The sequence below is a fragment of the Rhipicephalus sanguineus genome, chromosome 7, assembly GCF_013339695.2.
Source record: "Rhipicephalus sanguineus isolate Rsan-2018 chromosome 7, BIME_Rsan_1.4, whole genome shotgun sequence".
NCBI classification, from domain to species: domain Eukaryota; kingdom Metazoa; phylum Arthropoda; class Arachnida; order Ixodida; family Ixodidae; genus Rhipicephalus; species Rhipicephalus sanguineus.
In genome coordinates, this window is record NC_051182.1 from 122,923,486 (window position 1) to 122,937,013 (window position 13,528).

The following is a 13,528-nucleotide window of genomic DNA, read 5'->3' on the forward strand; positions in this document are numbered from 1 at the left end:
GGCTCAGAAAAAAATGCTTGCATCATGTACTCTCATCGTACTTCTTCGTTCCAATGTATTACGATCTCTAAAACATACGCGCGACGAGTGAATGCACACTTGCTGCCTCATACCAAAACGTAATTTATTCCTCTGAAGTGCCCTCAACAAGTCAAACCGCCTGCCCGATTGATTCTTTTTCAGCATTCATGTTGACACACTTTTGTAAACATAATGCAGATTTCGCAACAGAAATTCGAGGCATATCTTATGTTTCACTCGGGTGTCTTGTGTTACGCGAGCACGGAACGCATCTATGAGCTGCGTTGTTTTATTTATTTTGATTTTGCGTATTTTATTGGGGTATTTCTTGTTATTGTGTAATATTTTCCTTTTTGTTTATTTGATTATTTGAACATTGATTTCAATACCTTTAATGCGAAAATGCGTTGCATAAGAGAGTGGCAGTTAAACCAAAACAATGGATATTTGTGAGCGGCTAGCTGAAGCAATAATCTTCAACAACGCATTTAAACGCAGGAGCACTTGGAGTGGTGATGATGGAGGCAGGAAGGTGGTTCTATTGTTTGCCGTATTGCTGGGAGACATTCTTTCACGGGAACTAATGTGTCCGCAGTCCGCAACAAAGAAATTTGCGTAATTTTTATCCACATCAATGCATTCATCAAATGATGCCGTTTGACACGGCAAAGCCACAGAATGATCATGAGGCTTACTGTACTTAGGGATTTCCGAATAAATTGTACAGCCTGGGGCTGATTATGTGAACCTGAAACTGAATACATATGCAATTGTAAATTTCACGTCCATTGAAATATACCCGCCATGGTCTTGGCTAGAACTCGTGCCTTTGTATTTAGGAGCGCACCACCATTACCGACAAGCAACTGTGCTCCTTAATATTATAGCGCATTAGGCTCCAGTTCCTGTGCTGATCGTCAACTTCGGCTTTAGTGTAATTGGCAGATGGAACGGTTACAGGGTAGCCTGAGCGAAGAGCGCACCAGAAAACGAATATGTCGGTGAGTTTCAGCTCTTATAGACGTAGTTATTATGAGCAAATGGCATGCTTGGCCTGGTTTAACGAATACACAGCGTTTCTGCAAAGTTAAGCTTTGTTGAAATTTTGATAGTAGGTTTTGTTGTTTGTCTGGAATGCTGACGAAGACGGTCTTATGGTCCGTGGCGTAGTTAGCAATGGTGGGAACTGTGGCTACGCAGATTGAGGAATGATGTGTTGCTCGCTCGAAGATCAAGTCTAAGGCTGTGTTTCATTGCGTCGTGGACGTTGCAGGGTCAAAGGTTAATGTGAGGTCGACGCGTTCTTCCATATTCTGCACAAACTGTCGCTCGGTCTTTTCGTTGTTGTTAAAATCTCCATATGGACGAGCTATGCCATTGACGGCGTACCTCGTCAATGCTTCCCTATTTAGGCACAGATGTGCACTACAGCCATGGCGTTTTCTAAACAGGCGCGAAGGGATACTTACGCTCCTCCCACGATGAAGCCACAAAACAGCCGTGGGTTAAAGTTGTGCACGAGTCTACAGCGAACGCTAGCGGAGTTAAGACCAGACCATGCTAGCGGGAATCCCGCCATAACAGAGCGCCTGTGTCCGGCGCAGTGGAATGTCAGCATCGCGAGAGGTCTCCAAAGTGCGCGGCAAGATAATACACAGCTATATTTTAGCGGGCTTAGCGGAGGAGCGGGATCGAAACACGCATGCGCAGTACGCTCAACGACGCGTAACGTTTACCGTACGCACCTTATTCTTCAGATTTAGCGTTACCATGTTTGCGTGGTTGATGTAGTGTACGTAGAACATGGCGGTGGTTTTCGACGCCCGCTTCGAACTGAATTTAGGGTTAATGTAGACGGATCCAACTACTTCGTTGCAAACGACTGTGTAAAATGACTTCGCTTGCCTTCTGGTGGCTTGGACGACCGAGTATTACCGATAACTTAGCGTAGTTTTTGAGATCGCCTGCTCTTTCGAACGTCGTATTTCGAATCCGCAACGTAAGAATGTTCACTTTTCGTGCGTAGTTCATATTTGTTTACCTTTATTGTTACTAAAAAAGTACTAATATTGCCGCGTGCGGGAATACAGACGAGAAGTCTCAGTTTTTTTCCTTTTCATTCTTTTTAATGCCTTTACCCTCCGCTAAGTGACGCCACCGTCACAGCTTGGGCACGTAAACGCTATCCCGCTAAACAAAAACGCGCTGTCCTCAACGAACGTTTGCGGCACGGTAAAGATATTCTCTTAACCGCCGCTCTGATGCTAACGCTAAACTATAGCTGTCTGATAGCAGGCTTCTCCGGAACGACATTCACATGAAACATTCTAACCTTGCACATTCGCTAGAAGAACGTGACGCGAGATGGCAGCGGTGCGCTGCATAATCTACACTCTAAGAAAAAAACAGTATGCGTAACTCTTTTCGGAGAGTTCTGACTTACCACGTATAGGACTCTCTTTAAATAGTCACGGTGACCCTCTTGGTGGGTCAGGGTCGGCTCGCTCTAGGAGAGTCCCCTGACCCTCTAGAAAGAGTGGAAAGACTCTCATCCGAAGATCACGTTACCACTTATAGGGAGTCAGACGACTATAGCCGGTAACACTTCTACGGGGGTCATGTGACCCACACCGAAGCGTCAAGCGACTCCACAAGTATTTTAAGCTACTCATTTGACCCTTGCTCTACTTTTGCGCGGCTACCGTTGAAAATAGTGGAGTATTCATTTTAAGCAAGTTCAATAATACTTGCCGTTCTGCCCAGCGACTGCAAAAAAAGAATAGTTCAGTTTTAGCATTACTTTATTAAAACTCGTCGAAACAACACATATTTTCCAGCAAAGTTATATAGAAAGCGCGAAAAGATGGTCCGTGATTTCCAATTAAGAAGTTTGGGTATTACTCATTTACATGCTTCTATGAGTATAGCCAACCAAAATGTGTGACTGTGATGTGCACAGTGTCATATGGTGCTAAATAAACAGCAGAAATCGCCATCATGTTTCCATATTTATTCCTTATGATCAAGAATACATCAAAAAGTGGTGACGGCTTGAGGCATCAGACTTGTGGCTTGCTAGGTTGTCGCTCCTGTCCAGCGTGAGCACCATGAAAAACGGTATCTGAAAAGCAGAACGTGATATTATGATGAGAAAATGAAATTGCAGCAAAGGTTTGCAAAACCTACACAATAAGTGGTTCACACAGACATAATAAAGGCTAACAACAAAACAACAAAGCAATACTCCGGCAGTCAGGGGCATGCCGTGAGCGGTTATTGACCGCATGTTTTACAAACGTAACCCATCCTTAAATACTCAAATAAACAGATGCAAGTACGAGGACCCGATCGACACCCAGCGCGTGCGTACGCCGTCTACGTCGAGATCAGACATGTCATATGCTAGAATTAGCGCACATAATTCCCACAATCATGTACACTCATGCGATTCTGTTATAACGTCCCACGTCATCGCAGTGTATGCAAACCACGAAAACAGCAAACAGAAACGAGGGAAAAGAGTGCACGGCGGCGGCCGCAACAACGCGCGCCGTCGAAAGTCTAGAGCTTTTTCACTTTACCGGTGAGGCGTGTCCAACTTGAATGACTACCGCGTACCTTCTGGAAGCCACCGTACTATATCTGCATCTCAAGCTACCGTATTTAAGCCAACAAAAACCATTATATATAGTGCGTATGAGCGTTCTGTACACAGGCTTCTTAGGGGCGAAGCTCCTTAAGGCGGCACCCGTTCGTCCCTTGTAGTAGTGCGTAACCAGTCGTAACGCTAGTACCAGATCTTGACCTCCAAGGTGGTGCCGGTGGGAGATTTTTCCTGTGCGTTGTTGAACAACAAAAAATTCGCAGCGTGCGCGTTAACTAAAAGCCGAATTCTTCTGTCTCTCATTCCCCATTAGCAGCCATTGGCATGTTCCAGTAGGAAACGTTAGTAGAAGTAGAAGTGTAAGTGTTAGCTAAAAGCCGACTTCTTCTGTCTCTCATTCCCATTAACAGCCATTGTTTACCTCCAAGGTGGTGCCTGGTGAGATTTCTCCTGTGCGTGAATAAACAATAAAAATTTTGTTCAAAACGCCGTTGATTGATGAAATAAACCAACGAAAGACGCCAGATGTTTTCTAAAAGCAAAACGAAAGAACGCCAGATGTTTCTAAAGCGAAAAGAAAAGACGCAAGCTGCTTAACGAAAGACGCCAGATGTTTTCTAAAAGCAAAACGAAAGAACGCCAGATGTTTCTAAAGTGAAAAGAAAAGACGCAAGCTGCTTAACGAAAGACGCCAGATGTTTTCTAAAGCAATGGTTTTCTAAACAATGAAAATTCACAGCGTACATGTAAAATTAAAGTGAGCTGCAAGTCGTCATAACTCTCATCGAACCTTTAGTATAAACGCGCCCGATCTCACGTCGGTGATGATGTACTGGGCAGAATTCACGGAAGATTCACGGTTTAGCGATGAACCTCCACAGCTTCGCCCACTCATCATCATTCACTCCGTGGATATGCTGTGATTTTTTTTTCACGTTCCCACGCACGGAAGCACGCTGCGCACTCAAGGTCGATGGAAATGTTCTTATGAAGTAGACTAAAGTGCATCTCAAAACGACATCTTGCACCTTCAGTAGTGCAGACACTACGTGCAATTAGCAAGAAATGACCTTCGATAATTCTTTGCATCGCTCACATTATGGGAGCTTGTACAGCAACGCGCATAACGGTGGTAACTCGTTAACTGACAGCTTTAGTTGGGCATCCGCAACAGCCCAGCGGACGCAGGCTGCTGTTGGAAATTGCTGGCAGATAACTTCAGCAAGGCTGCTGCGGACGCCCAGCTAAAGCTGTATAATTAGTACCTACGAAAGCAGTACACTCACCGTTAACTGGCTCCCGTTGTCGGTGTCCGCAGCTCCATGAATATTCCGTCCTCCAAGCGTCACTTCGTGCACAGAGCCGGCGTCAACACCACCGAAGACGCGCAACCAACGCAACCACGCAACGCATTCCAATATACGAGGAGACTGAGAGACTGAGACCTGAGACCTGAGGCCTGAGATGCCTGAGACGACTGAGAGAGGAGAGCGGCGAGTCACCCCGGCGCCAACCCCGTCTGCGTCGGCGAGCAAGGCGCCACAACGGCGCCAAACGGCAAGCGCGCGATATGTATGGCGTATAACGCGGCTCTTCCCTATACCCAAGCCAATCGAAACGCGGTTCAGGAGGGTCCAGTGACTCCTTCGAAAATGCTAACTCTTTTTCTTTGCCTGTACCTTCCAAAAGAGGTCATATGGACACCCGAAGAGAGTCATGGTTCCATGACCCTCTTTTGACTCTTTTTTCTTAGAGTGTAGGAGAGATACAGAACTAAGGATTGTGCTAAACAGACGACGCGGTGCACCGATGTAACCATGACAACCACTCCTCACCCACACTTACATGTGTTTCATAATCGAAACGCGGCTCCTGCTCGTTTTGCAAAGCTAGGCTCGTCGATGTGTCTCTTGACATCTCCGAGAGCTCCTGCTCGTCTTGCTAGACGAAAGAGCAGGAAGCATGCACACCGGCAAGTAGAAATAATGGTTCTTGTTCGTCCACTCGTCAGCGTCTGTTGCCCGTACGATGACCGCTGGAGATAGCGCATATATACGAAGACGCCATCTTCATTTTAGCGCTAAAAACACAAACGCATGAGAGACATCACAACAAGTGCTACTAAGAACTGTCTTGTTGCAATGGGTTGTAATGAAATATTGCCAAAGCCACCATGCATTACGGTATTTGAAATATTACGGCAGCCTGACTAGCTTTTGAGGCCTTGTGACTATAACGTTTGCTTACGAGATAAACGATTCTGTTTCTGTTGCAGCTGTACCTTGGTGCGAGCTCCATGTACAAGGTCCTGCACTTAGAGATTTTTTCAAAAGAGGTATAAATTTTACCGAGTGCGATAAGAAGTACAAGGAAATTTGCGAAGATAAACCTGAAATCGTACTGATTACCAAAGACTGTCCGAATAAGAAAAATGTGACTGAATAAAATAAAAATGTGGGCTGCGGTCGCTGAACCAAGACGTCACGTGCAGAAGGCGTACGCGCAGTGCTGGTGCGTGTTTTAAGCGCTTAAAGCAATAAAGCTAAGTTCATTTTCGTTAATTGCATTGCCAACAGGCAAGGCTGAATACCGCCTTTATGTATGTTTTTGCACGTGTCTTCTAAGTCATTTCACCTACACACGAGTTACCACTACTGAACTGGCGGTAATTAAAATTCTCAATTAGGCAGGCGTTTCTTCAGTACGCTCACGACATATCAAAGAACACCCTCAAAAGGGGTAATTTGAATGGGGGGAGGGCTTACCATTGTTGTTGTTTCCATGTATTAGAACTTACAGTGGAATTAGGGAGCTCCTTCTTATTAGAATTAGCGTTCACTTGTGGAATAGCTCTAATTTTTCATGCCCATGCTTGCATTCTTTGAGGACCCGACACGCATTTTTATTACTCTCTGCAGGACGTTTTTTAAGCTAAATGTTAACAAAATAGACCAGCGGTAGAGCTCGCGAGGTCACTCTTGACGAGTGTAGAAACATATACAGAAGACCGAAATGAGAGTCTACTCAGAGAACAGGTGTTTTGAATTTCTCTTCTTTCAAAAGATGCCTTTTTTTACTGGAAATAACAGCATTCTGTTTAACTCCTCCATGACATCGTTATGGCAATACATGGGAACAATTAGTCCGCCTTAAATAGCCCATCCTAACACTTGAGCTCTATCGCTGCCATCTACTTTTTAATGCTAAGAAATGACATATCTTATCTACTGTAGGAATGGAGGTCCCGCGAAGAAGCAGGTGAGAAGCTGCCCGTATCGCAACGTTCGGTGTTGAGCCAAGCGTTACGAAGCGGATCGACGTCTTTGCGTACATTCGTTAGTTTTACGCACAACGTGTGCATGACTGGCATGTTGACTACACTGCACGCCTAAAGAATGGCTTATGGTACGATATCACGTCGGCACTCTCTTCAGTGCCCAAGGTTTTATGGCGAATGTGACAGTCATTTAACATTATTTATGTCGTGACCTGTTATTCATGTTCGTCATACACACGCCAATTTTAGTATATACATTAGACAGACAGACAGACAGACAGACAGACAGACAGACAGACAGACAGACAGAGAGACAGACAGATAGATAGATAGATAGATAGATAGATAGATAGATAGATAGATAGATAGATAGATAGATAGATAGATAGATAGATAGATAGATAGATAGATAGATAGATAGATAGATAGATAGATAGATAGATAGATAGATAGATAGATAGATAGATAGATAGATAGATAGATAGATAGATAGATAGATAGATAGATAGAAACGGTCAAGGTGCGCTTGGTTGGCTTCCATTTAATAGAGCAAACATTTCTATATGGGTTTCAGTGACAGGGAAACGACATTGAACTCATCACAGGCAGCAGCTGTTTTTATAGCCATTGCGTGGTCAAGGAGTACATCATACATATGTTAATAGCCTAGATAATGCCCACCAATATTGTAGAACCACCGTGTTTTATAATGTAATAGTATGGAGAGCTGGGCGAGTTGGTTTGAGGATATTCTTGGAAACATTTCGGCGCGCACACAAAAGGCGAAAACGAAAGGCGTTCGCACCCGTTTGTCTTCTCGCCTTTCGTTTTCGTCTTTTGTGTGCGCGCCGAAATGTTTGCAAGAATAACACCGTGTTTTAAATACAAAACGCCGAGAAACTCAGATGAATTAGCAGTCCGGCAAAATCGTACAATCTCCCCAGTGTATTCCGCGGTATCCTTGCAAGAAATACTCAATCGTCTAAATACAGAAAAAATAATAGGTATTATCTGATACTATCTCAGTACCTTACGTTTGCAGATGGCGACTGACCCTTCAGAAACGATGGCCGCTAATAAGTTAAAATTTATTAAGAACGCCAGGCCTGCGCTGAAACCGCAGCACAGACACAGCGAAAGCTGGAAGAGCGGCGTTTTGAGATTCCTTTGTAAGCTCTCTTGGGTCTACTAATACAAGTACACTAGCAAAGTACCCACTATGCCATAAATCACAATTTTTGTTAAGCTGGGAAACACCTAAGCCATTATTCGTCATTCTGCGGAGAAGCGAGGCACCAGCTACACGTCTGTAAGGCACTGATGACGATGAAGGATTATGGCTCAGCCCTTTGTAATGGGTTCGAAGCTTTAAACGGCCCACCAGTTATTTAATTTGCATTGGGTGACGCCCGGTAGCTATTTCTCTCTCCCGCCATGCTGTATAACATACGTTGACGTGGGAGAGAGGGGGGGGGGGGGCGAAGAACTTTACTGAGACCCCGAGGAAATGGATCATGCGCTTATAGGCTTCCTTGGCAACCCATACAGGTGCACTTGCGAGGAACCCACTACGCTATAGATCATTGTAATTTTTGAGAAGTAGGGAAGCAGGCACTATTCCATTTTTCGTCATTCTACGGAGAACCGTGGTACCTGCTAAACGCATGTAAGGCATTATGCGCACATTGTTGATGCTGTGCCTGATGACGATGAAGAATTATGGCGGAGCCCTTTGTAATTGGTTGGAAGCATTCAACAACCTACTCGTTGGGCAATTCGCAGTGTGTGATGCCTGGCTACAGAATTCGCGTTGTGCGACGCTTGCTGCTTATTTTACTCTTATACCACGCTATATTGCATATTGTTATGTGGTTCCTTCCCGAGATGAAGCCTATATAGGACCTTTTTGCAAAGCAGTTTCGAGCACCGGTATGGCCCAGAGGTTGAATACTGGGCTCCCACGCAGAGGGCCCAGGTTCGAACCTCGTTCCATCCTGGAATTTTTTTCTTATTTCGTTTTTTTTCTTATGTCGAGTGATAGTGGTTACGGACACCGGCGGCGGCGGCGGCGGCGGACAACTACGGCGCCAAAAACGGCCGCTGAAATGATCTCATAACAGCTTTCGCTGTAAAAAGCTATTTAAATTCTAAGCCGGGAAATTAACATGGCGTTGAAAATGAATTTGCAACAGGTATGGATAATGGTAGGGAGGCCCGGCGCCAAAACGAGATCTCGCAGTTGTCGAGACCCTAAGATTCGCACAAGGATATAATTAGATGATTAACAGGAGACCTACGAAGGGTCTCGACAATTGCGAGATCTCGTTTTGGCGCCGGGCCTCCTACCATTATCCATACCTGTTGCAAATTCATTTTCAACGCCATGTGGGTCTTGCGGCGGCACAATGTGCACTTGGTTCAATCTTGTCTGCACTGTCTTACAGATTGCCGCTTGCACCGAATCCAGCAGTCGTCTTCAGGAATCCGCGTCTGCGCATGATCGTGTATCGACACCCTTCAAGCAGCTGCTCGTCCCCCCCGGATCGGATGGTCTGATACGGGATTCGTATCATCTATGGACTGAGTCACCTGACGTGCGCGACTTGGACTCTTGGGAGCCCATCCGCGCATGGTGTGCTACCTCAGTGTCACCAGCTGGCCACTTCTGGCCTGCTATAAAGCCGACAGCGAATGCTACGCTCTTCAGTGGGTCTTGCGGTGGCACAATGTGCACTTGGTTCAAGCTTGTCTGCACTGTCTTACAGGTAGTGCCAAAATACGACTTCCTTTGCAATAGGAATGACGATCGATGTGTAGTGCTGCTGCCTGACCCACTTATGACGGCATTATCGTTCTTCTCTCTCAGTAGAATTTTGTTGCTATTATCCGGCGACGTTGAGAGCAATCCTGGCCCTGACAAGTTAAACAAAAAACTGTCGCAGCTGCTCGAGGGATAAGAAAAAATAGCAATAATAGCAAAGAAATAGCAATAATCGGAAAAGAAGACGAAAGAACATTAGAGAAAAACTCGAGTGTCTTGGTACGCAGACCCCGAGCATTTTGGTAGAATATGTCTACGTTACACGGCACTTTCGATTCCAGGCACTAGCTCAGAGAGATGAAGCATATCATTGCGCAGCTCCCCAAGAAATGGCTTGAAGAGGCATCCGAGGGGCCACATCGAAGGGTCATTCAGGCGTTGTAGCGTTTTCTCGTCAACTTCGATATAGAATGAAGAATATGACTGGAATCTTATTTGAAGTCGCCGGCAGGAAATGGGAGACATATCCAATGAAGCAATATGTATTTTGATGTCAGCAGCAGTGGTGTCCGGGCTCAGCTTCGTAACAAAAATAGCCTTTGGCCGTTGTGGCCGTTGTGGCCGCTGAGCTACCGATATAGTGGATGCCTTCAATGCTCCAAACGAGGCGGGCTTCTTCTTTCTTACACCCTCAGTTACCGCTGCAGAACAGGCTGTCGCAGGCATGACACTGACACGCTCGGACGTGTCTACGTCACCTGGCGGCGAATTCGAAGATGAAAGAATTTTGGACAGCGGTTTTTCAGAGTACGCAGGTTGCTTGGAGGTCACAGATCGGCCAACGGTCACCTGCTCTGGAGGGATCACAGGTGCCTACACTGACACGGCGGCCGTGCGGCGCGTCACCTCCTCACGCAGGAAGCGGACCTCTGCACGAAGGGAGGCGACCACACGGGCTTGTTGTTCCACACCGCGGGAATGATCCTTACGGAGGCGCTCGTTTTCTTCGCGTAGTTGGGATACCTCGTCGCCAGGGGCGTAGCCAGTAATTTTTTTCGGGGGGGGGGGGGTTCAACCATACATTTTGTATGTTCGTGCGTGCGTTTGTATATGTGCGTGTATATATACCCAAGCAAAATTGAAAAATTTCGGGGGGTTTGAACCCCCCCTTGGCTACGCCCCTGCTCGTCGCTGAGGAACGAGATTCCCTCCAACGCGTCGAGGAGGAGGCGGCGCAGCCCGGTGAGATCACCACCCGGAGGGGCACACGTGGAGAGGGAACCGGTTTGAGAGCTGGAGGGCTCATCGCTGCATGCCGCCGAGTTGTCTTCGCTAGGCTTACCAGAAGAACTGCTGAGATCACATAAATTGCAGCAAAATGAGCGCGATCCAGACTTCAGATGTTGCAGCTCTTCATCAGGCCAGGTTACACATTTCGCATGAACACGTTTAGAGCAAATTTCACAGCGGAAAAACTGCTGCTTACCGAAAAACGGGCAGGAGCATAGCAAGGATGCATCCCGACTGGGAGCCATGGTGCGGGACTATAATAATAATAATAATAATAATAATAATAATAATAATAATAATAATAATAATAATAATAATAATAATAATTTCTTTGGTTTCACCTACCAAAAAATTTAGCTAGCTTCGCGCGAGACTGAAGGAAGTGCGGATCGGGGCAACCTGCCTTGTTTTCGTTTGTACTTTTATTTCTCCATCTTTCCATTTTTTTCTATTTCTTTCCTTTCTTTCTTTCCCATTCTTTCTATTTCTTGCTTCCTCTTTATTTCTATCTATATTTTTCTCTTTCTTTGATTCTCTCTCTTCCTCTTTCTGTCTTGCTTTCTCATTTTCCTATCTCTTTTTTGTGTCTGTTTATTTTAACCTCTCTGTCTATTTCTTTCTCGTCATTTCTCTCTTTTTCTCTCTTTCTCTCTCACTCTCTGAGTACTGCTTCTCTCGCCCATCAGAGTAATCGCATCCCACGCCGGACAAGTCGCGCATGTGCTCTGGAAGTGAAGCAGAAGATGAAGGGGATGAAGACGAAGAAGAAAGCGCATGCTGTTTGATGAAGAAAGTTTTCTGTCGGTCTGCACGGCATAGCGCAAAGCTTTACGGCTCCGCAATAGAACGACATGATTATGCGGCACGCCGCAGTGGAGGTCTTCGGAAATTTAGGCCATCTCGTTTTCTTCAACCTGCGCTGACATCGCACAAACACAGGCCTCCAATATTTCGCCTCCATCAAAATGCGACCGCCACAGCCGGGATGAATACCGCGACCTTCGGTACAGCAGCCGAGCACAGTACTATACAACGTCGGCATACAGGAAGTATACGGGTATGCGCTGGTGCTTTCGAAAACAGTCCATTTATCTTGCAATCAGCGCGTTATCTTGTGTGTAACTGCGTGCCCAAGAAAGATTTAGAGGTACATGAATGCGTAAAAAAGTGCAAATCGCCGCAAACGAAAGGTTTCGGAATAGAGTGCGAATTAACGTAAGCGTTCTTTCCTTGGTGCCGTCCGTGCTTGGATCGAAAAATTTGCCGAGATTGCGCTGATTGCGGAGGGTATTTGTGTAAGTTTTCTCGGGTTCACAAGGATCGCAAACGATGCATCATAACGGAAGAGCCATCCTGGGTTAGTGTCGGTTTCATTGCTTGTTTTAGCTTAGCTGAAAAGCATATTTGGGACTGTTTCCTCGCACGCGGACTTCGGACGTCACGTGTTATTGCTGGGCTTATGCTTTGCAGTCTAGAATAAATCATTCTTGGAAGGAACTGCTCTTCAAGCACTCCATCTCCGTCATCGATCATTTGAGGTGTGCCGCCTTCGAGGAAAAGTACGATTGCAAGGTGACTCGTCAAACGTGAAAGTGAGTGTAAACGGCTACGTTGATAATTTCTATTTTTTGGCACAAAACGTCATCACAAGATATAGGTTAGAACACACAATTCTCCTATTTTCGTCTTCGATTGTCTTGACTTTTTGCACGAAGATGTTGTTGAGAGTGCACCCGTCTATCCTGCCATTGCATTGTGCTGCTTTGCGCGTTGTTTTCATCCCGACCTGTGCGCGTCGCACAACGCAATGTCAGGGCCATGGCTACGCTGCTGGCAGCGTTCTCTTCATTATAATACGAGATATTCTCGGTCCATTCTTTCTGGACAATGATAACGCAACCAGTACGAAGTGTTTCTTCTGGTACTCCTGCTGCTATAAGGCAGCTGAGCGACACAAACGCCTAAATCCAGAGGTCCACATCGCCTAAAGAGTAGCTAAGCACAGCTGTCGATAGGACTCCGGAATTAGCTTTTCCCAAGCAGAAAGTTATCGACACCAAAGTGATATTATTCATGTTTCAGTGAATTTTTTTTTTGCCTCATAAGCGCGGTAAGAAAACGCATCGACGGTGGCGCGGAAATTTCGCATTATAAACTTTCTCAACCATAGGTGTATTTTTATGTACGACCAAATTTAGTAGGTTGTAAATTTGATGCGGCACGAGATGGCACTCATTAAACTACTTTGCACTTTAAATAATAATGAGAACTAACAGACAATAACTTGCATTATTGTCCGTTAGTTCTCATTAATATTGTGGCTAACGAAGAAAAACGAGACCTTAAAAGTTATCTTCTTGGGACTTAAGAAACAGTTTCAAGCATCCAAAACACCCATTCCCAAAAAAGAATTCGCAAAAATTTAGGTTTAGTGTGTTTTGCTTCCCAAGAATGCTATTTCTTTCCCTTTCTACAATTCTTTCTCTCTTATTCATTCTGTTCATGCTAGGCTGGACTCTCTCCCGTCTTCCTAACCTCGTCGTCACTCTCACTTCTCTTCCTCACATCCTTCTTT

General features: G+C 45.4%; 1 protein-coding gene and 1 long non-coding RNA gene across 3 annotated transcripts in view; both read left to right on the forward strand.

The window, feature by feature from the left end:
- The window catches only part of LOC119399824 (uncharacterized), a 30,058-nt gene extending 23,856 nt beyond the window's left edge, over positions 1-6,202 (forward strand). The window contains exon 5 of one of the 2 annotated variants that reach the window (XM_037666676.2): positions 5,901-6,201. In XM_037666676.2, the coding sequence (XP_037522604.1) occupies positions 5,901-6,070 (170 nt within the window). In that variant the 3' untranslated portion in view covers positions 6,071-6,201. Of the gene's footprint in view, positions 1-5,900 lie in introns of both variants that reach the window. The other variant, XM_049417857.1, reaches the window with a different exon arrangement.
- Positions 6,203-9,351: 3,149 nt separating this feature from the next.
- LOC119399825 (uncharacterized) overlaps positions 9,352-13,528 on the forward strand; it is a 47,878-nt gene continuing 43,701 nt past the window's right edge. Inside the window, exon 1 of the long non-coding RNA XR_007416928.1 lies at positions 9,352-9,667. This is a non-coding gene — a long non-coding RNA (uncharacterized LOC119399825). The remainder of the gene's footprint in view (positions 9,668-13,528) is intronic.